General features: G+C 44.1%; 1 protein-coding gene across 3 annotated transcripts in view; it reads left to right on the top strand.

The window, feature by feature from the left end:
• Positions 1–21,695, top strand: part of LOC137344837 (extended synaptotagmin-2-like) — a 191,333-nt gene that overhangs the window by 162,717 nt on the left and 6,921 nt on the right. The window contains exons 14-20 of one of the 3 annotated variants that reach the window (XM_068008032.1): positions 1,575–1,676; positions 10,636–10,710; positions 12,801–12,887; positions 15,793–15,942; positions 18,554–18,945; positions 20,266–20,364; positions 21,159–21,290. In XM_068008032.1, the coding sequence (XP_067864133.1) occupies positions 1,575–1,676; positions 10,636–10,710; positions 12,801–12,887; positions 15,793–15,942; positions 18,554–18,945; positions 20,266–20,364; positions 21,159–21,290 (1,037 nt within the window). Of the gene's footprint in view, positions 1–1,574; positions 1,677–3,479; positions 3,543–10,635; positions 10,711–12,800; positions 12,888–15,792; positions 15,943–18,553; positions 18,946–20,265; positions 20,365–21,158; positions 21,291–21,695 lie in introns of all 3 variants that reach the window. The other 2 variants (XM_068008038.1, XM_068008047.1) reach the window with 2 other exon arrangements.

A 21,695-nucleotide genomic window follows, 5' to 3' on the forward strand; every position in this document is an offset into this window, starting at 1 on the left:
GACTGAGAGACATCGGCGGTGTACCCGGCTGCACCCTGGAAGGATGCGGTGGAGAAGTTGTGGAGGGCAGTGGTGACTTTGGCAGCGACAGGTAAGCAGATGGTGCTGGGGCCAGCCAGGAGCAGCTCGGCATGAAAGAGGCTGCAGATGTCCACGACTACATGTCGAGTGAATCTGCGCCTCCGTGTGCACTGCTGCTCGGAGAGGTCCGGGGAGCTGCGCCTCGGTCTGTGGACCCTGTGGCGAGGGTAGTGCCCTCTGCGACGCGTCTCTCTCTGCGGTAGCCCTCCCTCCTGCTGTACAGGTGGATGTGTCACAGCACTCTGTTGTGGAGCTCCACATGTCAGAGGTGGATGGCGAGGCTGGTGATGCTGTTCGCCCTCCGAGGAGGTCATGACGGCAGCAACGGCGGCCCCCATCCGCAATATGTACATCTGAGGGGGTCCGCAAGGTAGGCACATGTCTCCGGACCCCGGGGTGAGTGTGCAGGTTGGTGACTTTGACCGTCAGGAGGGGGGTGGTGGAGGCCACACTTTGTCCCAAGTGACAGAGCGGCCTCCTGCAATGGCTGAGGGTCTCCCCTCCCCCCCCCCCCCCCCACCTGTCAAATGGACCTTTGCAGCTGCCACAGGCTGACTGCTGTAACACGTCCAGTTCAACTAGGACTGTTTCCCCCAGTGTGTGAAACAGTCCCATGTTTCTCCAAAATCACACACAGTCCCTTAATCAGGTCATTTAATGACCTGAACAAGCGAAATAAATACACTCAAGTGGCATCCCGCTGGCTTTAATTGCCTGTGGGATTCCCACCAGCGGGGGCTACGCACGCACCCCCGCACGTCATCGGGGAACCCGGAAGTGGGCGGGATCGTGGCGCGATCCGGTCACGTGCCTGGATATCGGGATTTTCGGGGCCCCCCCGCTGGAAACGCACAGGAAACCCGCCGGTAAAATCGAGCCCTAGGTGTCCGATTCACTTCTGCCACTGAACTAACCATTCTCTATGAAATGAAGTCACATCAGCTGAAGGTAGGACTTCCTGCTAGTTCCAATCACAAGAGATCTCACCCTACTGGGGCTTGTCAACATGATCCTTTGCAAAGGAAGAGATGTTGTAATTCCCTTCCCATACAATGAGGGGGGGGGGGAGGGGGAGAAAAAATGCACATCGAAAAATCTGGAATTGTGAACATTTTACGCAAGGAACCTCTATCAAGTGAAGCATCTTGATGTGAAGATGTACATTATTTCCAAGTTTGAGAATTGTTGAATTTGATGCAAATTTCTACACAAGTGATTGAGAAGCCATGTTCCTTTTCTTGTGCATGCAGACACCATTTGACAGGATAATTAAAATCCAAATTGTGCATTGTTTAATATCATATATATATATCTATCTATATAGATATATAGATATAGTTGTATTAAATGCATTAGCTGCTTTTTCTCTCAATCTCTGGCTGTTATTTACAATAAACCGGCTGTTCCTACATTCCATTCTGCCTTTCCCTACAGCACGTACCTGTCCAATCCCATCACTCTTTGCTTTCTCTTTCACTTCCATCTTCCTTAAGAATGTCTACGAAGGAAACTTTGGGTGTGGATACTTGCGCGAGAGGAGAGCAGCAGGGCTAGTCTTTTGTGAAAATACTAGCTCAATCTTTAGAGACTTTTTTGTGAGTTCTCCAATCTGTTTGCTTTTTTTGTGTGTAGTGCTACAGTGTGGATTGACATTAATACAGGAAACTTATTTTTTTGTTTAGACCCAATTTGCAGAGCATGTTTATTGTTTTGGTGCATGGTCTGATATAGAAAACTGATGTGCAATTCCAAAAAATTACTTTTTTTTTAAACTTGAGTACAGATTGTCACACTTTACACTAGCTTTTCTGGGAAAACATACTCACAGACGGTGCATTTCAGTATTAGTTACTATGGGGGATGGGAGGGAGGATAATCCTGCTTCCCTTTTGAGGAGGAGTAGTGGGACCTATTTTGTTGCAAAAGTTAAACACAAAGATTCCAAAACGAAGATAGATTTCTCTTGTTTGCACAAAACATAAATCAGGAAAAATGCAAAATATAACAATTTCTGAGTAAAAGAGAGAAAAATCGACCGGCTGTCACAATAACCAAAGTGAAATTGGATTTTTTTTCTTGCCTGAGAAACTCTAATCTCTTTTATTAAGGAATACAATAAACAGTTTTTTTTATTTGAATACATGCCTCGATATATCTGCAGGTCCCGTGCACTAGATTTAAACATTGTTTAGTAGCTGAATTAAAATCCGGGGTCATGTTGATATATGCCAAAGTTTTTTTTTTACCCTGCCATGTGTTTTCTGAAGGCAGTGAATTTTGCTGGGGTCCAGTCCCACAGATGCTGGCTAACTGGCCTCTTAACCTTGTCAAAGCGACTGTCCTTCGCGTGTGAGCCTATAAAGCAAGTATCGGCAGGCTGTTTAACTTGGGTGTCTGTCACAGCCAAGCCAAGCTGTCCACACTCACAGGTTCTTTCCAGTAGTCTTCACTAAATCACAAGATACTTACGGATGAGAAAAGCCATTCGGTTAAACTTAATTCATCCATTAAAAGCAGCCCTACACTCCATCCATTGCAGTATCTAATTGTTTCTTAAATGATTCCAGGGTTTTCACCTCAACCACTCTACCCTGAAGTCCATTTCAAGTGTTGATCGCTCTCTGCGTGATCACAGTCAGAACCAGAATCATGGCTAATATTAACAAAAAAATTTTTTTTAAAATGAATCACCTGCTGAGTGCTTGCAGTATCTTATAGTTTTGTTTTACCATGGCTGATATTTCCTGGCTCTCTCTTCCCCATCGCTATCTGATTGATTGATTGACATCAGGTAATTCAGCCCAAGCAAGAGACTGAACCAGATATCTTTACCTACAGAACCATCAGTTTCCATTTTCTTTTAAGGTTGTAATTGAACAGAGATCCAGGTCCTCCATCACTACCAATTCCACCAGTACCCTGATTTTGCTTTTTTTAAAAAATTGTGTAAATTGTAATCTTCACTTGTCTGCAAATTAAGGCAGTTGCTTTACCACAAGTGACATGTCTGTGTTTCAGAATTGTTTCTTTAAATCTTAAATCTTGTGGCCACACAACCTGGCCAGTTTAAAAAAAAAGGTGTGATTGCTTTCGCTGTGGTGAATTTTAAAAATATTAATAAAACCTACGATTTTGAAGCAAAGTGGATTAAATCTTTTACAATTTAACACCTGACTTGACTGCTACGTTATGTCACTTCGACTTTTCTTGTCACTCACTAAGCAAAAGGGTTTCTGGGGATCTTTATATGCTACATGCTAAAAAGTCTTGCATTTCATTTCAGTTCAAAGATTTCTGTGTGGAATGTTGTGCTCATCTCTTTACTATAACAGAATACCGTCGCTGCATTGCATGTGCAACTTGTTAACCCTCGATGTTCATTCTTTCCTGCCACAAAGCGCAATCCGTTTGAATTTAACCATGAAGGCTTGAAGAAGGCTAATATTTCCAAATCAATAAAGGTAATCTGATAATCATTTACTGAAGACCGTACAGAGTCACACCGGGATGGGAAAGATGGTTTTGTGTTTAGGTTGGGACTCTCTTTTGATGTGATGGAAGTGATAAGAGAGAAAACAGGGAACTACAGACCTGTTAGCTTGGCATCAGTAGTAGGAAAAATGCTAGAATCTATTATAAAGGATGTGATAACAGGACATTTAGAAAATAATAATAGGATTTGGCAGAGTCAACATGGATTTATGAAAGGGAAATCATGTTTGACAAACCCATTGGAATTCTTTGAGGATGTAACTAGTAGAATAGATAAAGGGGAACCAGTGGATGTGGTGTATTTGGATTTTCAGAAGGCTTTCGATAAGATCCCACATAGGAGGTTGGTGAACAAAGTTAGAGCACATGGAATTGGGGGTAATATACTGGCATGGATTGAGAATTGGTTAACGGACAGAAAACAGAGTAGGAATAAACGGGTCTTTTTCAGAATGGCAGACTGTGATTAGTTGGGTACCTCAGGGATCAGTGCTTGGGCCCCAGCTATTCACAATCTCTATCAATGATTTGGATGAAGGGACCAAATGTAATATTTCCAAGTTTGCTGATGACACAAAAGTAGGAAAGTGAGTTGTGAGGAGGATGCAAAGAGGCTTCAAGGGGATATAGACAGGCTAAGTGAGTAGGCAAGAACATGGTAGATGGAATATAATGTGGAAAAATGTGAGGTTATCCACTTTGGTGGGAAAAACAGAAATGCAGAGTATATTTTAAATGTTAAGATATTGGGAAATGTTGATGTTCAAAAGGACCTGGGTGTTCTTGTACATGAGTCACTGAAAGCTAACATGCAGGTGCAGCAAGCAGTTAGGAAGGCAAATTGTATGTTGGCCTTACAAGAGGATTTAAGTACAGGAGTAAAGATGTCTTACTGCAATTATATAGGGCCTTGCTGAGACCACACCTGGAGTATTGTGTACCAATTTTGGTCTCCTTACCTAAGAAAGAATATACTTGCCATAGAGGGAGTGCAATGAAGGTTCACCAGACTGATTCCTGGGATGGCAGGATTGTCGTATGAGGAGAGATTGAGTAGACTAGGCCTGTAGTCTCTAAAATTTAGAAGAATGAGAGTTGATCTAATTGAAACATACAAAATTCTTACAGGGCTTGACAGATGCAAGGAGGATGTTTCCCCTGGCTGGGGAATCTAGAACCTGGGGTCACAGTCTCAGAATAAAGGGTAGGCCATTTAGGACTGAGATCAGGAGAAATTTCTTCACTCAGGGTGGTGAATCTTTGGACTTCTCTACCCCAGAGGGCTGTGGAGGCTCAGCCATTGAGTACATTCAAAACAGAGATTGATAGATTTCTAAATATTAAAGGCATCAAGGGATAATGGGGATGGTGCAGGAAAATGGCGTTGAGGTAGAAGATCAACCATGATCTCGTTGAATGGCGGAGCAGGCTCAAGGGGCCGGATGGCCTACTCCTGCTCCTATTTCTTATGTTCTTAAGTTCTTATGATATGGGAGGTACTGACAAATACCGGCTGATGTCACTCAGTTTATTTGTCACATTGTGCGACGTTGGTAACAGTAAGTTCTCATTAGTTTTTTAGTTAAGACATTTATAAATCAACCCTGTAACAGCACCAGTGGTATAAGTGTGATGAATGATATCGAGGGGGGAGAAGATGGATGAGTTTGAGGGGGAGAAGATGAAGGAAAGTGAGGGGGAGATGAGTTGGGAGGAACGAGGGGGAGATGAGTTGGGAGGAATCTACTTGTGATGCTGGGCAATGTAACTTGCTGATTCTCCAGGTTTCATGATCTGAGTCACTTGCAGTCAGCTGATGTACAGAGTTCGATGCCCAGTTGTGAGTGTTGTGATGGCACTTCCAGCAGCCATTCTATCCAGGTGCAATACTGAAACCACCTTGCAACTTCCCAGGACCATGCACTGCACTGGGAATAATGCTAAAAGGGGTCTGTAGAGATTAAGATTTAGATAGATTGCTATTTTTAGGCACAACAAAATACAAATTGCAACCTGAAATCGGTGACTTTTTGTGGCCTTCAGTAAAATCAATGTCAATTTGCTAACGAACCCATTGTATGAATTACTGTGTATTAAAGAGAATCTGTCAGGACAATGGTGATTGTTATTTATATATTTTCTATAATTTCTGAAGTAAAAAATTAGAGAGAGCTAGAATATGGTTCTTTATTGTTATAAACTCTACAAAGGAGACAATTAAAGAAACAGAAATGGTCGAAGTTTTTTCAGGCCTTGTTATATGTCTTGAATTGACTCAAATAATCTTTTCAGTAACTAACAGTAGCATCTTGTTGACTTCATTCTTTATGGAACTCTTGTTTTACCATAGTAAATTTTGCGTTTTCATGCAGATTTAAAACAATCTTTACGCCAGTTCAGTGTTTGAATTTGCTTTGTATTATCCGTGTTCAAAATGACTGGTTCCAATATATTTCACAAATGAGAACAAAGTCCCTTCCTTTTCCCCCTAATTTTCTCCCCATACTACTTTCTCTCCTTAATATGTTGACTCACATTGGGGTGGAATTACATGTGCAGTAGCACCCTCTAGTAACTCACCAAATTTCCATTCTTTATTAGTGAGCTAGACTGCAAACATGAACAGGCCATAACAGATGCGCCTTGTCCTCGTCTTCACTTGCTATCTCTCACTTTTTGGTTGCTAAATGGCAGTCAGAGATCATGTCTCCACCTCCCCATGCCCAAAAGAATACTGGGCTGTTTTGTCTCCTTGCATGCTGCTTACCACTTTATCCTCTTTCAGCCAGGAGAGAGGAATATTTGGAAAAATAGAACTCGTTACAATTGCAGCCATACAGCTTTCTAATAATGTAGTAGACGTGGTTAGAGCAGGGCGAGTTGGACAGTGCAATGACTCACTGAGCCAAAGAGGGGATGTTGCACTCATTTGGGATGCATGAGTTAAAATGATGGGCAACTTTGGGACTCAAATTCCTGACATTTTGGTTGGGAGTGTGTAGCTAAGCCACATGCAAGTGTTAACTGATCTCATTCAGGGTGTTAGGGCACTACATTACGTCTTTTAGATGAGACGTTAAACCGAGGCCACGTCTGCCCTCTCAGGTGGATGTAAAAGATCAGTGGCACTTTTCGAAGGTGAGCAGGGGAGTTCTCCCCGATGTCCTGGCCAATATTTATCTCTCTGCCAACGTCACCACAATCTGGTCATCATCCTATTGCTGTTTGTGGGACCTTGTTTTGTGCAAATTGGCTGCAGCATTTCCTACATTGCAACAGTGACTACACTTCAAAAGTACTTAATTGGCTGTAAAGCACTTTGGGACATCCTGAGGTCGTGAAAAGTGCTATATAAATGCAAGTTCTTTCTTTCTTTCATTACACTTGCCCTCAGTACCCCTAGGTTAAAGAGGAGAAAATCTGCTAGGGTGCCCCCTCCTGATCACAGTCCAAATGCCCGTGTGGACATATGTATATCTGTGGTTGTCAGGTGAGGACATGATCAGCCACAATGTGCCAAATGGTCAAATACCTGTCTGATCCTCACCATCAAGGCTCACATGAATACTGGCCACTCAGGGGAGGTACTGTATCACAACAAGAAGTCACTGACTTCAGGGGAGGGGAGAAAATTGGCTGAAAGAAGATGGAGGAAAAAATAAATTGCATAAATTATTTTCTTTTTCTTCTTAAGTTAATGGAGCGCCAGAATATAATTGGGAAATAGACAGTGCTTAAGTCAAATTATATTTTGATTTGTGCAGTTTAAAAATAATTCATCATGAATGGCTTATTAAAACTGACTTTCTGTCTGTGCTATTAGCAATAATTAGCACTGACATCATTTCTTTTTAAATAAACAAAAATTTAATTGCAAGCAAGATACTGGACTTTTTTAATAAGCCATTATAATGATCAATAATTATCTTAAACTGTAGAAACAAAATTTAATTTGACTTAGCCAGTGTCTATTTCCTGACTGTATCCTGAAGTTCCATTAATTTGATAAGAAAAGCAAATGAAACCATTTATTTCATGCTGTTATTCCCCCCCTCCCCCCACCCCACCTACTTTTCAGTCAGTTTTCTTCTCTCGTCTTCTCTCCTGAAGGCATTGGCGTCCTTTGCTAAGTCCAAGGGCCCGATTTTACCAGGGGTGCGGGTTCTCGTCAGGTGGGCCAGCGCGCCCGGTGAAATTAATGGGTTGCCCGCGCGATCGTAGCAGGCAACACACTAATTGGATCCACTTACCTGCTCCTCCGGGTTCCCCGCTGCTGATCTGCGCGTCGGGCGGGCTGCGCATGCGCAGTAAGATCTGTCAGCTGGAGGAGCTCTATTTAAAGGGGCAGTCCTCCACTGACAGATGCTGCAACAAACAGCAAAAATTAATGCACGGAGCAGCCCAGGGGGAAGGCTGCTCCCAGTTTAATGATGCCTCACCCCAGGTATCATTAGATGGGGTGAGGAGGAGGGGGAGGACAGAGATCTTCCACCCGGCAGGCGGGAGGAAGCGGCCTGCCTCTGCCACCAAGAAGGCCTGGCTCGAGGTGGCAGAGGAGGTCACCAGCGCCACCAACATATCGCCCACCTGCACACAGTGCAGGAGGCGGTCCAATGACCTCAGTAGGTCAGCCACAGTGAGAACACGTAGTCTTTCCCCTACACTCCGTCTGCCACAACACTGCCCCCACCCCACATCTCCTTCAGCACTGCAAACACTAATCTGTCACATCACCCCTCATACCCACTCAAACCTCATCCTCATCTTACCTGCACCTACTCACCTCGTGAGTACTCACCCCGCCACTACCACGCAACCCAATCCTCATACAATCTCATGGCTCTATCCCATACTCACCCTCTCGTGCATCTCTCTCACGGCCAGCCTCACTCAACCTGCCACCACCTGTGCTGCAGCCACAGGGCATGCATCACATATATGCAGTAGGCAGCGTAAGGCAAACGTGTCGTGAGCATGAAGGGGATGCACAAGGGTGTTTGAGGGTTTGTCATGGTTGTTACTTATATTGAATTAAAGAACAACTCACATCACACATTATATTGGCACCACTACTGCCATGTCTTCGCGAATCTTGTCCGGTTTGTGCAATAATGCCTGCTCCTGGGTATCCCTATGAGGACCCACCACTGATGCCACCCAGTGTGTCACTGCAGAGTGGGTGTAGGTGTATTTGCAGGGCTCTTCTGCGCAGACGACTGAGAGACATCTGGGATGTCCCCGGTTGCAGCCTGGAAGGCTGTGGAGCAGAAGTTCGGGAGGGCAGTGGTGACTTTGACAGCGACAGGTAGGAAGATGGTGCACGGGCCAGCCAGGAGCAGCTCGGCATGAAAGAGGCTGCAGATGTACACGGCTACATGTCGACTGATTCTGAGCCTCCGTGTGCACTGCTGCTCAGAGAGGTCCAGGAGGCTGAGCCTCGGTCTGTGGAACGTGTGGCGAGGGTAGTGCCCTCTGCGATGCATCTCTCTCTGCGGCAGCCCTCCCTCCTGCTGTACAGGTGGATGTGTCACAGCACTCTGTTGTGGAGCTCCACGTGTCAGAGGTGGATGGCGAGGCTGGTGATGCTGTTCACCCTCCGAGGAGGTCATGACTGCAGCTACGGCGGCCCCCATCCGGAAGATGTACATCTGAGGGGGTCCGCAAGGTAGGTACATGTCTCCGGACCCCGGGGTAAATGTGCAGGTTGGTGACTTCAACCATCAGGAGGAGGGTGGTGGAGGCCAAACTTTGTCCCAAGTGACAGAGTGGCCTCCTGCAATGGCTGAGGGTCTTTTTTCCCCCCCCCCCCCCACCTGTCAAATGGACCTTTGCAGTTGCCACAGGCTGACAGCTGCAACACGTCCATTTCAACTGGGAGTGTTTCCCCCAGTGTGTGAAACAGTCCCATGTTTATCCAAAATCACGCACAGTCCCTTAATCAGGTCAGTTAATGATCTGAACAAGCAAAGTAAATACTCTCAAGTGGCATCCCGCTGGCTTTAATTGTCTGCGGGATTCCCACCAGCGGGGGCTGCGCGCGCACGCCCGCCCGCGCGTCATCGGGGAACCCGGAAGTGGGCGGGATCGAGGCGCGATCCGGTCCCGCACCTGGATTTCGGGATTTTCGGGGCCCCCCCGCCGAGAACGCACCCGGTAGCGGGTGCTAAAATCGGGCCCCAAATGTTTGTGTGCGTGGATGGTTTGGACTCTACGTTTTAACCTTATTTTGTTAACAAACTACCATCAGCGTTAAACAAATGAATTTTCTCTTGAATTTCACACTACTTAACTCTAAATTATCTCCGAATGGTATGTGACCACAGAATTAAGGTTGGATTACATTAAATGCAGTTTCATTTAATTTAGAACTGAATTTGGAAACTTGCTTTCCTTTCCAATGACGTTAGGCAATTAATTGCAATTCTAAAAAATGAAACTGCACCAGTCCTTTACATTAAGCATCATTTTCCCAGGCTGCAGGTCCATCAGCCAAATTTAAAGTAATGTAATTGTTAACTAATGCACTTCATTGGAGCACCAACAGGCAGCGCAGAGGAAAGGAGGAGTTCTAGTTCCATTATTCTTCTTCCACAGCATTCCCAAACTTGGGCACACTGCTGTGGGGAGGCACTGACTGGAGGCTCAGATCACAGGGAGAATCACACATGGTCTGCTCTCATATACTTTCCGCTGGCCAGTTCACTCTGGAATTTATGGTATGTGTCCTTGAAGAAGATGGGGTTAAGTCTCTGACCACCACCACCACCCCACCCCCACCTTGGAAAAAATAAAGGGAAAAATATAATGTTGGAAATGTTTCAGTTTGGTGCAGTTGTCCAGCATCTTGATTCCGACCCAACAACATGACAACTACCTCTGTAACCCATTACATAAATGCTTCCAACTGCACCATCCTAATTCATTTCAGGTCCTTGGAAGGGGAGTGAAATTTGAGGGAAGTTTCAAAACCTGGATAGAATACTTTGTGTGTGCCAACTAATAAATAGATAAGGATTTATGATTTCTTAGCTGACTTCCAAAGTTTTTCATCTTCCATTACAGTTTGGGAAGAAAATGAACAGCGAGCCTAACCCATTTGTCCAGCTGTCAGTGGGACATAACACATATGAAAGTAAGGTAAGCAGCCATCTTGCTCTCACGGAGCCCCAGTTTTAGTTATCATCAGAGCCTGTGTTAAAGGAGACTGATTAAGTCAAATTCCATGGCATTTCACAATTTGGCCCCTTTTTCTCTGGACCCCTCCAATCCCACCTTTCCATTGACCATCTTCTGGTCCCACTGTACGCTCTTCAGCCTCTATATTCCACGCCCCCTATCTCGAGCAACAAGTCCCTATCACAACGGCACGGCCCTCATCACCAAGTCCCTCCTCAGCCTCTTCTTCCACTCCTCTGGCACCTTTTCCTTCAAGTACCTGACCCTCTTTCATATCTCCTGCTTCTTATTTAAAGTTTTTGTTATTTACTGCCCTCCCAAATGCCCAGATGACCACCTCAATGAGATCTTCACTGAGCTTCTACACTTAATGACTTTGCCATCTCACAGAGCCTCACAATCTCTGAGGTCTTAATCACTCAGACGTGATTATCTGACCACTTCCTTGTCTCCCTAACTGTCCTTGTCCCTGCACTACCTCCAACCCCATTTACTTCAAATCCTCCCCCAGTTACTCTCAACTCACTCTTAATCTCCTTTTCTCAACTCCTCCGACCTGTCACAACACCACTGCTGCATTTGACCTGCTCAACAGTTTGTGCCTTCACTTCCTTCATCCTCAAGTCACTTACTGATTCCCCCGGTGCCGTTTCCGCTTTGCAGTCACCTGAGGGCTATGCACATCTGGCGCCTGTCATCCATCACCAGACCTAGCCCAAATTCTTCCCCCTGTCCCCATCACTTAGCGGTTTCTCTCCCAACTTCTTCTCCCCCCTCAAGCTCATCCACGAGACCTACCTCCTACTCCCTTGATTTCCTCCCCCTCCAACTCCTGACCGCTCAGTTATCTTTCTTGTCCCCTATACTGATATTAAATGGTTCCCCTTTTCTCGGGCACTGTTCTTTTTCCTTTCAAAACTACCATCACCCCCCACTTCTCAAAGTCCACTTTTGACCCATTCATCCTCTACAGTTACTACCCCATCTCTAGGGTCCCTTTCCTATGTAAGGTCCTTGACAGTGTCATCGTCTCCCAGCTCCATACCCCCCTCCCAAAAATCCCAATATCCAAATTCCTTCAGTCATTTTCCATCCTGTTCACCGGACTGAGACTGTCCTGGTCAAAGTCAGCAACGATGCCCTCTGTGACTGTAGTTGAAGCGTGTTAACCCTTTTCGTGCTCCTCAACCGCCTCGTAGCATTCAGTCGGCCACGCCATCCTTCTCCATTACCTCTCTTCCGTTGGACTGTCCTTGCGTGGTTCCGTTCAATCTTGTCCAAACACAGCTAGTACATCTTCAATAGTTTTCACTTTCTATATCTCCAGAGTTCCCCAAGGATCTATCTTTAGCCCCTCCTCCTCATCTACATGCTGGCCCACTGTAACATCATCATAGGTACAGGGTCAGCTACCATATGTATTTTGGTGATGTCCACCTCTACCTTTCCAATGCTTCCCTCAACCATTACTTTGCTTTCAAACTGTCTGACATTAAGTCCAGCATGAAGCAGAATTTCATCCCGTTGAACATTGAGAAGACAGTAGCCTTATTTTCAGTCCCCATGAAAATCTCCACTCCCTTGCCAATGTCTCCACTCTCCCTGGTCACTATGTGGCCAGCAATGAGATATGTCCTTCCTAGATAAATGTACAAAGTGTAACTGATTTACCCATCTCAACTCTACTGCAAGAAGTGGTCCAGAGGAATGTCCACATGACATTTGTGACACAAACAAATTATATTGAGTCGGCTATTACATAGAATCAGGGATTCTTCAAAGTGTTTTACATGGCACTAATTGAATCTGAAGGCTCACACTAGAATGAAGCCTGAATGGTTCATTGATATCTGAATCCTGCGACTTGACTATGCTTTATATTGATTTCCGCCCAATTTATTTTATAGAGCTAGTTCTGAAAGTGTGTTTACCAGGTGATTATTTTTAACAGCAGACTACTGGAAAACTGCTTGCCATTCATATATTCTGGGTTTGGCATCAGTGAGGTGCTGACTTATTTATCACATTGCCTTGCCTATCACTATTTGCAGATCCGATATCGGACCACGGAACCTGTCTGGGAAGAGGCGTTTACTTTCCGCATCCACAATCCACAGACTGTGGACCTGGATGTTGAGGTACAGTACCTAATGGCAAGCTGTTTAACAAAAGGGTTTTTATTGTAATATGCTACCTTTTATTTTAGCCAACTATTGGAACCAATACATTGGGGATTTCTGTTGATGTTTGCAGCAGGAAACTAAATTTAAGTAAAAGTAAATCTTTCTAGATTTGTGTAGGTTAGAAATTCAATTGTATATTGAAACTCTTCAGAACAGCTACAGTTCCCCCCTCTCCCCCCCAAAAGAGGGAATATGGATGCTAGCGTTTCCAATGATATTGGAATTTCTTCCAATTCATGGCATATAAAAGTTGCATAAATATATATATTATAGGGGAACTACATTCTATATGTACAGGAAAACAACATTTAATATGCCATTTACAGTCTTCTGTGCCTATCAGACAAGCTAATAAATGCCAGTTTCTGTGTCACTACCGCAGCTAATCATGTTCTCACACATCTGTCCTCTGCTTTAGCTGGTGTACACCTCACCCAGTAAAGTGTATTCATAGAGCACTGGAACAGTGAGACCACACGAGGAGTCACACAGTAGTACAAGTGTGCAAATTATTTGCTTTTACTTGAGTGCACTGTATTTTCTTGTGAGTTTATGCTGTAATTGGAGAACCTTTGTTGGAAAATAGCTGTGTGGAATGGGCACAATTTTGAAATGTTTATCTAAAAGCATAATACAAACATTCACACTATATTAATGTGTCACTTTAAACCAGAATTCAGAGCTGGGAAAGGTGGGAGTGACATATATGTTCAGTGACAATGAGCTAGCTTGTAAACACATTTAAGCAGAGGAAATAGTGTTTATTTCAACTTGTGACCCATGTCAGAATAGGGATCTTTTTAAACAAAAATGAATAATTGCTTCTCCTGATGAATGAGAGTTGGGGAGTCTGGCCAATGCCTGGAGATATCAGTACTCTGTCAGAAAGGGGACTCAGACCTGCAGTTACCCTAAATACGATTTCATTATCTAGCCACTATTGCTGAGAGGTACATACAGACGACATGCCTCCTGAGAAACAGGGAAAGGAAAACTACACTGGACTTGTGTCAATGCTCATCCTGAGGCAGCCATACACAAAGGTGGCCATCAGGATCGGAGCGGCATCAGGGATGCTCTTTTCCCCCCCCCCCCCCCCCCACCACCTTTGTCATGGTAACTCTGCGGATGTGTTCTACTTTGAACCTCCAGATAAAGTGGAAGTTAGCTCGGGTGACAGTGACGCCGGAGTTGTGGGGAATTGGCCAGACCCTGACCACGTAGAGCAACACCGCGAGTACCTCACACCTTATCACCAAGTTCCTGCCGGTTATGGAGAGAGAGCGCCCCACCCACATACCAAACTTTTGTTTGGTCTTGGCGATCTGCTCCTCCCAGTTTTTGGTGCAGACCTGGGGCCCCCAAACCAGATCCTCAGCACCTTTAGGTGGTCGGATGGTGAAGGGGACGAAGGATTGGGTCTCCCACCTGCCAAAGAACATGGCCTCGCTCTTCGGTTCACTCTGGCCCCCGAGGCCAGCTTGAAACGGTCGCAGGTGCCCATCAGTCTGTGGACCGACTACTGATCGGAGCAAAAGACGGTGATGTCGTCCATATACAGGGAAGCCTTAACCTGAGAGCCTCCGCTGCCTGGGATCATCACCCCCCTGATAACCGCGTCCTTCCTGATGGACGTGGCAAACGGCTCGATACAACATATGAACAATACGAGAGAGGACAACCCTGCCTGACCCTGTTGGAAAGCCCTCCGACTCCCACCCATTGATTAGGACTGCGCTACGGATGTCACGTAGAGCAGTTGGATCCAATCACGGATTCTCTCCCCAAACCCCATTTTGGAGAGCATGTACGCGTGGGATATTCTATCAAAGGCCTTCTCCTGGTCCAGGCTGATGAGGCAGGTGTTCACCCCCCCCCAGTCCTGCAAGTAGGCGATCATATCCCTGAGCAGCGCAAGGCTATCAGAGATCTTCCTGACTGGTACGTTACAGATCTGATCCGGGTGGATCACCCACTCTGGAGCAGACTTGAACGTGTTGGTGATGACCTTAGACAGAATCTTGCAGTCGACATTTAGCAAGGAAATGGGTTGCCAATTTCTGATTTCCTCCCTCTCTCCCTTCCGCTTGTACATGAGGGTGATGATGCCTCTCCTCATGTACTCAGACATGCTGCCCGCCAAAAGCATAGCCCCGTACAATTCCAGTAGGTCTGGGCCTACCCAGTCCCACATAGCCGAATACAGCTCAACCAGTAAGCCGTCGCTTCCGGAAGTTCTCGAAGGACTGGACGTCCTTTGTCAGCTTCTCCAAGGTCATTGGCCGATCCAAACTCTCCTGCTCGCTGTCCTCTAAGACCTCCGTGATAGAGAACAGGAAGGACTGGGAGGGCGCGCTGTCTGTGGTCTTCGCGTCATACAGCCATTTCGAATTAATCCCTCCAGCACAGGTTTCGCGGACCTCAGGTAAACCAGCAGCTAAAAGGGAGGCAAGAACTGCCGGATCCAGCAGAAAAGTGTTCCCTCCCCCACCCCGGCCCCCTAAGCAAACCTCCTGCCATATTCCAATACTCCCTGTGATCAGCTGACCTCCCCCCCCCCCCCCCCCCACCCCCCCAACCGGGATCCAGTCCCGGTCCTCCCCCCACCCCCCCCACCCCCCTACCGCGTGACCCAACCTAGCCCCTACCCAGCTGTTCTTCCTGATGTATCTGCAGAAATTGGAAATAACTGTGTACAACATCTCTGGTGGGACTTGTTCCTGCAGTTGGAGCACCAAGCCTGACTCCCGCCACCTGCCCATGGTAAAAAATCAGGACCTAATTTTGTTGTTTCTGTTTAAGGATTACCTGTTACTCGGCATTTTTAAAACTCATGGCTTATGTGGTTTGTTTTGTCCAGGCTAAGGATGACCATCACCAGTGCTCGCTCGGTTCATTTAACCTGCCTCTTAAACAGCTGTTGGAAGCAGAAGACCTAACGATGAACCAGCGATTCCAGTTGAACAATTCTGGTCCCAGCAGCACTCTCAAGATGAAGATAATGCTTAGAGTACGTGTGAACAGTGTCTTTGTGTATCTTTTAGCAAAAAGCCAACTCCTGTTTTCTCCTGCTAAGGATCTTATTTCAAGTTAATGGCCAATACACACAAAAAAGGAATTGTTCTTGGAGAACAATCACGCTGCTGATTATTCAACTACAAAACTTCACTGACATCAGAATATTTCTGCTCATGTAGTTGACTGACCAAAATAATTAATTCAGTCGGTGCTGTGATATTTCAATCTTAGCTCACCCTTCTGACTTGAGCCACTGCTGATGTCGAAATCACCTCTCCTTGTGGACTGTCGGAGGAGCAGAGTAGGAGCTAACATGCACAGCCAGAAGGAACGTGCTCCACTTCTCCAGCGTTGTAATTATTTAAATGCCAAGTCCTGACTTCAGTTCAGACTCCCTCTGCTGATGTTAAAATCAGAAACAGCCCAGCAAAATGGATATTATCCATGTATAAAATGACCGCCTCACCCACACTTTGTCCCAAACAAAAATGTTAACTTGTCTTACACTTAAGAGATTGAAAAACAAATGTAGCAGCATCACCCAGTTTAATGTGTAAACTTCAATATTACACTGTATTACTGAAGGTATGACTCTTCCTACTTAGTAACATGGTTCATTTTAGGTCTTTTATTAAGGATCTGAATTTGTTTTTTAAAAGAACATAATACATATTGTAGGCCACAAAAGCATTTCTGCCACAAGGTGGTACTACAGAATACTTCGTAGAGTTAGTTCTGCAGTGGAGCCAGGAAATGACAATGAAAGAAGCAGCTTAGAATAAAGCTAAACCTCAGTGGAAGAAGTAATGGCAGAATCACATCGACATCATTTAAAAATGTATATAATTTAACCCGTGTTAAATGTAGGAAAGCTATTTCTGTGCGTGTTCAGGTGACCATCTATACTGTAATTTCTAGGAAAACAACAACTTGTATCTATCTATACATTGGTTGACAGTAAGGGCCCTAGATCACATGTCCTATACTTACTAGCCCTCAAGTTTCTGACTGGGCTAGATTTATTCCAGAGGAGTTGCCCAGGCTAGGCAATAAGAGGGAAATGAAGTGAGCTGTACAAAGATGATTGTTAATCCACCTGTATGAGCTTCAGCCCCTGTACATTGTTAGGTTTCCCTTGTTTGTGTCATGCTATCCAACTGCATGTGACTGTCTTTTTGTTAGTCCTTTACGCAAGATCAATAACCTGTTGTTATTTACCTCTTTGAAGTGTTCTAAATAAAGAGCCAGTGACTTTTTAAATTTCGATTGTAATTCTCGTGAGTTTGAAAGAAAAGAATGCTTTACCTCCTGCTGTTATGTGCAGTTATTCATCCCCAGTACTCGTGTCACTAGTTGAACAAAAAAGCATGCTAATGGATTTAGAAGTAAATTGGTACAAAAGTCCACCATTTGCCGTAGTGTTTGTTAAGCACCACAATGCTGTGGATTATCCTTACCATTTCCATTAATACTGAGGCCAACTGCATAGATATAGTTTTGCTGGAGTAAAACTGATGAAAAGATCAAGATTACATAGAGATGATAATCTGTGGGGTGTAACTCATAATATCACATGATAGATTCAGATGAAAGATGCAAAAGGGATTGAAACTGAGGTGATGAGCACTAAATAGTTAATATTCTGAACGATTACTTCCTCAAAGTATTCACAAAGGAAGACCTGCCCTCCCGGAAAAAAAAAAAGATAACCAAGGTAAAATTCATGACTTTGAGATTGAAGTCTGAAACGGACCAACACAAATCCCATGGGATGGATTATATTTATCCCAGAATGCTGAGAGGGACTAGAGGGAAGATTTGTGAGCTACTGATAATCATTATGAGGGAGTCACTGGACATGAAGGAAGTATCAGTAGATTGGAAACTTGCTACCTTGCTGCCCATATTCGAAAAGGGCGGGAAAAAAAAACAGACACAGGCAATTGCAGACCCATTTGTCTCACGTTAGCACTTGGAATGAGTAGCTGATGTGAGAACCCTGGAATCATTTAAGAACGTGATGTGGAGATGCCGGTGATGGACTGGGGTTGACAATTGTAAACAATTTTACAACACCAAGTTATAGTCCAACAAATTTATTTTAAATCCCACAAGCTTTCGGAGGCTTCCTCCTTCGTCAGGTGAATGGTGTAGGTGTATACCGTTCACCTGACGAAGGAGGAAGCCTCCGAAAGCTTGTGGAATTTAAAATAAATTTGTTGGACTATAACTTGGTGTTGTAAAATTGTTTACAATTTTCATTTAAGAACCACATGAGGGGACAGTCGGGTCTTGATGCATGAATTAAGATGGGCTGAATGGCCGCATTCATCCATAACTCTTGTGAAGATCTCATTTGATTTCATCCTTTCTGAATACTGCTTTTACTGTCTTCCCATTACAGTGCCTAGCTATTTCTTAAATGAGTTGAACGTCCTAATCAGACCAATACCACCCTTTCTGGCAACCGATTCCAGTTGTTGATTCTAACATCAGTCCTAAACTTCCTCTTCACAAGGCCTGTAGTTAAAGTGCTATATAATTGTCAGATAACTTTCTAAAACTGGTGATGTAATTCTCATATTGTGCCCTCCTCCTTATAGATCCTTGGTATTGAAAAACAAGACAAGGCTCCAGATCGTTCTTCAGCTCAGTTAAAGAAACAACCATCTCATAGCAAGGAAGCTAGGAAGCCAGCATCAAAAATCCAACCAGTGGCACCAACAGAATCAAACAAACCTGCCCCAGCTGTTCCTGCTGCTGACAGTACCAAAAAGCCTGAGAAGACTGACAACGTGGAGAACTACAGCGCTGCTTCCCAAAGCCCGCAGAGGCCCACCAGTCTCCAGAGAACTCCATCATCTCACACCACCTCCAGTCACACAGCCTCTCCGTCACACCTTTCTACTAAAGAGCCAACCCCGAGTATCGCCTCTGACATATCGCTACCCTTTGCCACGCAGGAATTACATCAGAGACTGCGGCAACTTCAAAAGTACAGCCCCCACTCACTTTTACACGGGGGGTGGGGAGTTCCATCTATAATTAAAACCAGTTTGAGGGATGAGATTATCAAATATCTTGATTTTGTTTGCTGAAGAAAAAGATGCCTCTTGAGGAAAAGTATTTTCTACATCTCTCTTTTAAACACCCAACAAAATTACTTTTAATTCTTAAAGGCAGAATGAAAACTTGAAAGTAGCCGAGGGAGAGTTGGATGATCCTCTCTGTGTTACTCTTTCTCTGTCTGACATTTAAGTATTTCCCATCTCAGTTGAGAATTGTACAGGTGGCTACAATAAACTGTTTATGCAGTGAGTGGGCCTGGCCCTGGCCCTGAACTTTGAGCACTGAGTATGTTGCACCCTTTGGTCCTACAAGTTATGTAAAAATTGCATTGCACTCTTAGTCTTGAGTTGCACTATTTCTACATTGAAAGCGCTGAGGGACTCTCCTTATAGCTGCGTTTTGGGTCATGAATTGATTTTGTAACATGCAGTGCGCAGAGGAAATCTGAATTGTGGGGCTTTGTTAGGAAACGGGGATATCCGTGGCTGCTTAGCATGACCAAAATGCTGTGCAGTCACTAGCGCAATTTTATATTGAGTTTATTCTGAAGTAAGTTGTATATATTTTGAAATAGTAAAATATTTCCATTATGTAAATGTGCTCATGGTAAACTTTAAAAAATGATTATTGTAGATGCTGGATTTGTCTACGAATTATAGAAAAAAAAACTACTAAGCATTTTTTGATTCAGGACATTCATTATTTTTGATTCAGAACGTTGTCATCTGTGTTTGAATCCAGCCCAGATTGACAGGATGAAAGTTTCCATTCTCTGCTGGCTGTGTGTAAACCGAGTTTAGGTCGATTGCACCCTGAGTCACAGTGGGCATCAGATTACAGTGCAAAGTTTGCTTGCAATTCAGCACTAAGTGGCAGTAATTAGCAATCTTACTTAAAGGTCTTGTAGCTGCTAGTGTAAGAAGAAATGAAAATATCCCTCTGGTGTAGTAGAGAGCAGCTTTCTTTTGTGTAGTGTTGGAGCAGAGTAGAGGATACTTTGCTCTGCATGTAATCTATGCTACACACCTTAGCTGACAGAGCTGAAAACAGAAAACACTTCAATTCCCCAGCAATGACACCCTTTACCTTCATCAGAACATTGAGTTTTTTTTTTAAGTTGGTTTTAAGTCTGTGCAATGTTTTCGAGCCTGTTGTCTTATTTTGTTTGTGACAAATGGTATGATTCATTAGTGTTTTGCCAGAGTAGATCTCATCAGTGAATCTTTGTACTTTTTATGTGTTGCAGTGGAACAACTCTTGGCCAGTCACCGTTGGGTCAGATTCAATTAACGCTTCGGCACAGTTCTCAAAGAAACAAGCTCATTGTGGTTGTACACGCTTGTCGGTAGGTAACACAGCAGACTGGCACGTTGATGTGCTCGCACTTTTACTTATAAGGTTGTAAGGTAATGGATGAAAGACAATAGCGAGGAGGCTTTTTGAAAAACAAGCAGTTTGTAATTTGGTGCGTGGAACAGGAATGAGAACTGTTCGCATTCTTGAATCAAGCAATAAGAGATCAAGTTTATTACAGATTCACATTGAATGTCTAGTTGATGGGGACCAACAGCAGCTGATGGTGGAACAGTCTGGAGGGGCTGAATGGCCTACTCCTATGAAAGTTGGGAAGAGAGTATCGATATCTTGGGTGGGCAGAGGTGAGTGCACAGTTAAGGTGGTCATGCATAGACTGGAAGGAGCAGCCTTGATGCCTGAAGTCTTTGCTCCAAGCTTTCTTATGTTATACTGAGAAAGGGGATTGAGGGGTTTAGCAATAATAGATTTGCTTGATTCATGTCCAGCAAGACATTGAGGATATGTTGTGCTGTTACAGGATGATGGACTGCACAGTGCAGTAAAGAAAAATTAAATGCTGTAGATAGAAAATAAAAAGCATATATAAATTGGCAGAACATTAGAAAGATAAAAACAATTTATGTAATTTTTAAGTTTGGATAGTTTGTGGACAATGTTGTAATCTTTGTTTACATAATTTATCACTCCAAGAAATGAAGGATTCTATGTTCTTCTGCAGTGTACTTAAAAAGAGATGGCCATTGTAGTCTTACTGCAATTATGGCTGCTTGTGCCAGAAGTTTGAATTGACACTATTTATTACACATTATGTTTCACCTGCAGAAATTTAATAGCTTTTTCTGAGGATGGCTCAGATCCGTACGTTCGATTGTATTTGCTGCCCGACAAGAGAAGATCAGGAAGGAGAAAAACGTCTGTACTGAAGAGACAGTTAAATCCAGTCTATGATGAAACGTGAGTAGAAAAACCTTTCCATTTGGTTGTAAATATTCCAGTGTAAGACCATTTATTGTGTTATTCCCTGGATGTGATGAAATTATTAATCCACTAAAATGAACCCAGGCCCACTCCCAACCCATAGATTCTGAAATTCCAAAAAGAAAGTTTTACATAGCAATGGGTTAGAAGTATTTTTGTGGGTCATCACCAGTGCAATAGGAATGGTACTTCATCAATGCACATTTTTATTTTCTGTAGAAAATGCATTTGGTATATAAATTTGACATGTTCTCATCACTCAATGAGTGAGTGCACCATATGATGTGGACTGAGCCATGCAAATTAGGAAGGATGCAGGTTCAATTCCTGTTTTTTGTCGAGTTAGCCAATCTAACAGTTGGCCAACACCTGTCTTCAACC

The sequence above is a fragment of the Heptranchias perlo genome, chromosome 2 (assembly GCF_035084215.1).
Source record: "Heptranchias perlo isolate sHepPer1 chromosome 2, sHepPer1.hap1, whole genome shotgun sequence".
Taxonomy (NCBI): Eukaryota; Metazoa; Chordata; class Chondrichthyes; order Hexanchiformes; family Hexanchidae; genus Heptranchias; species Heptranchias perlo.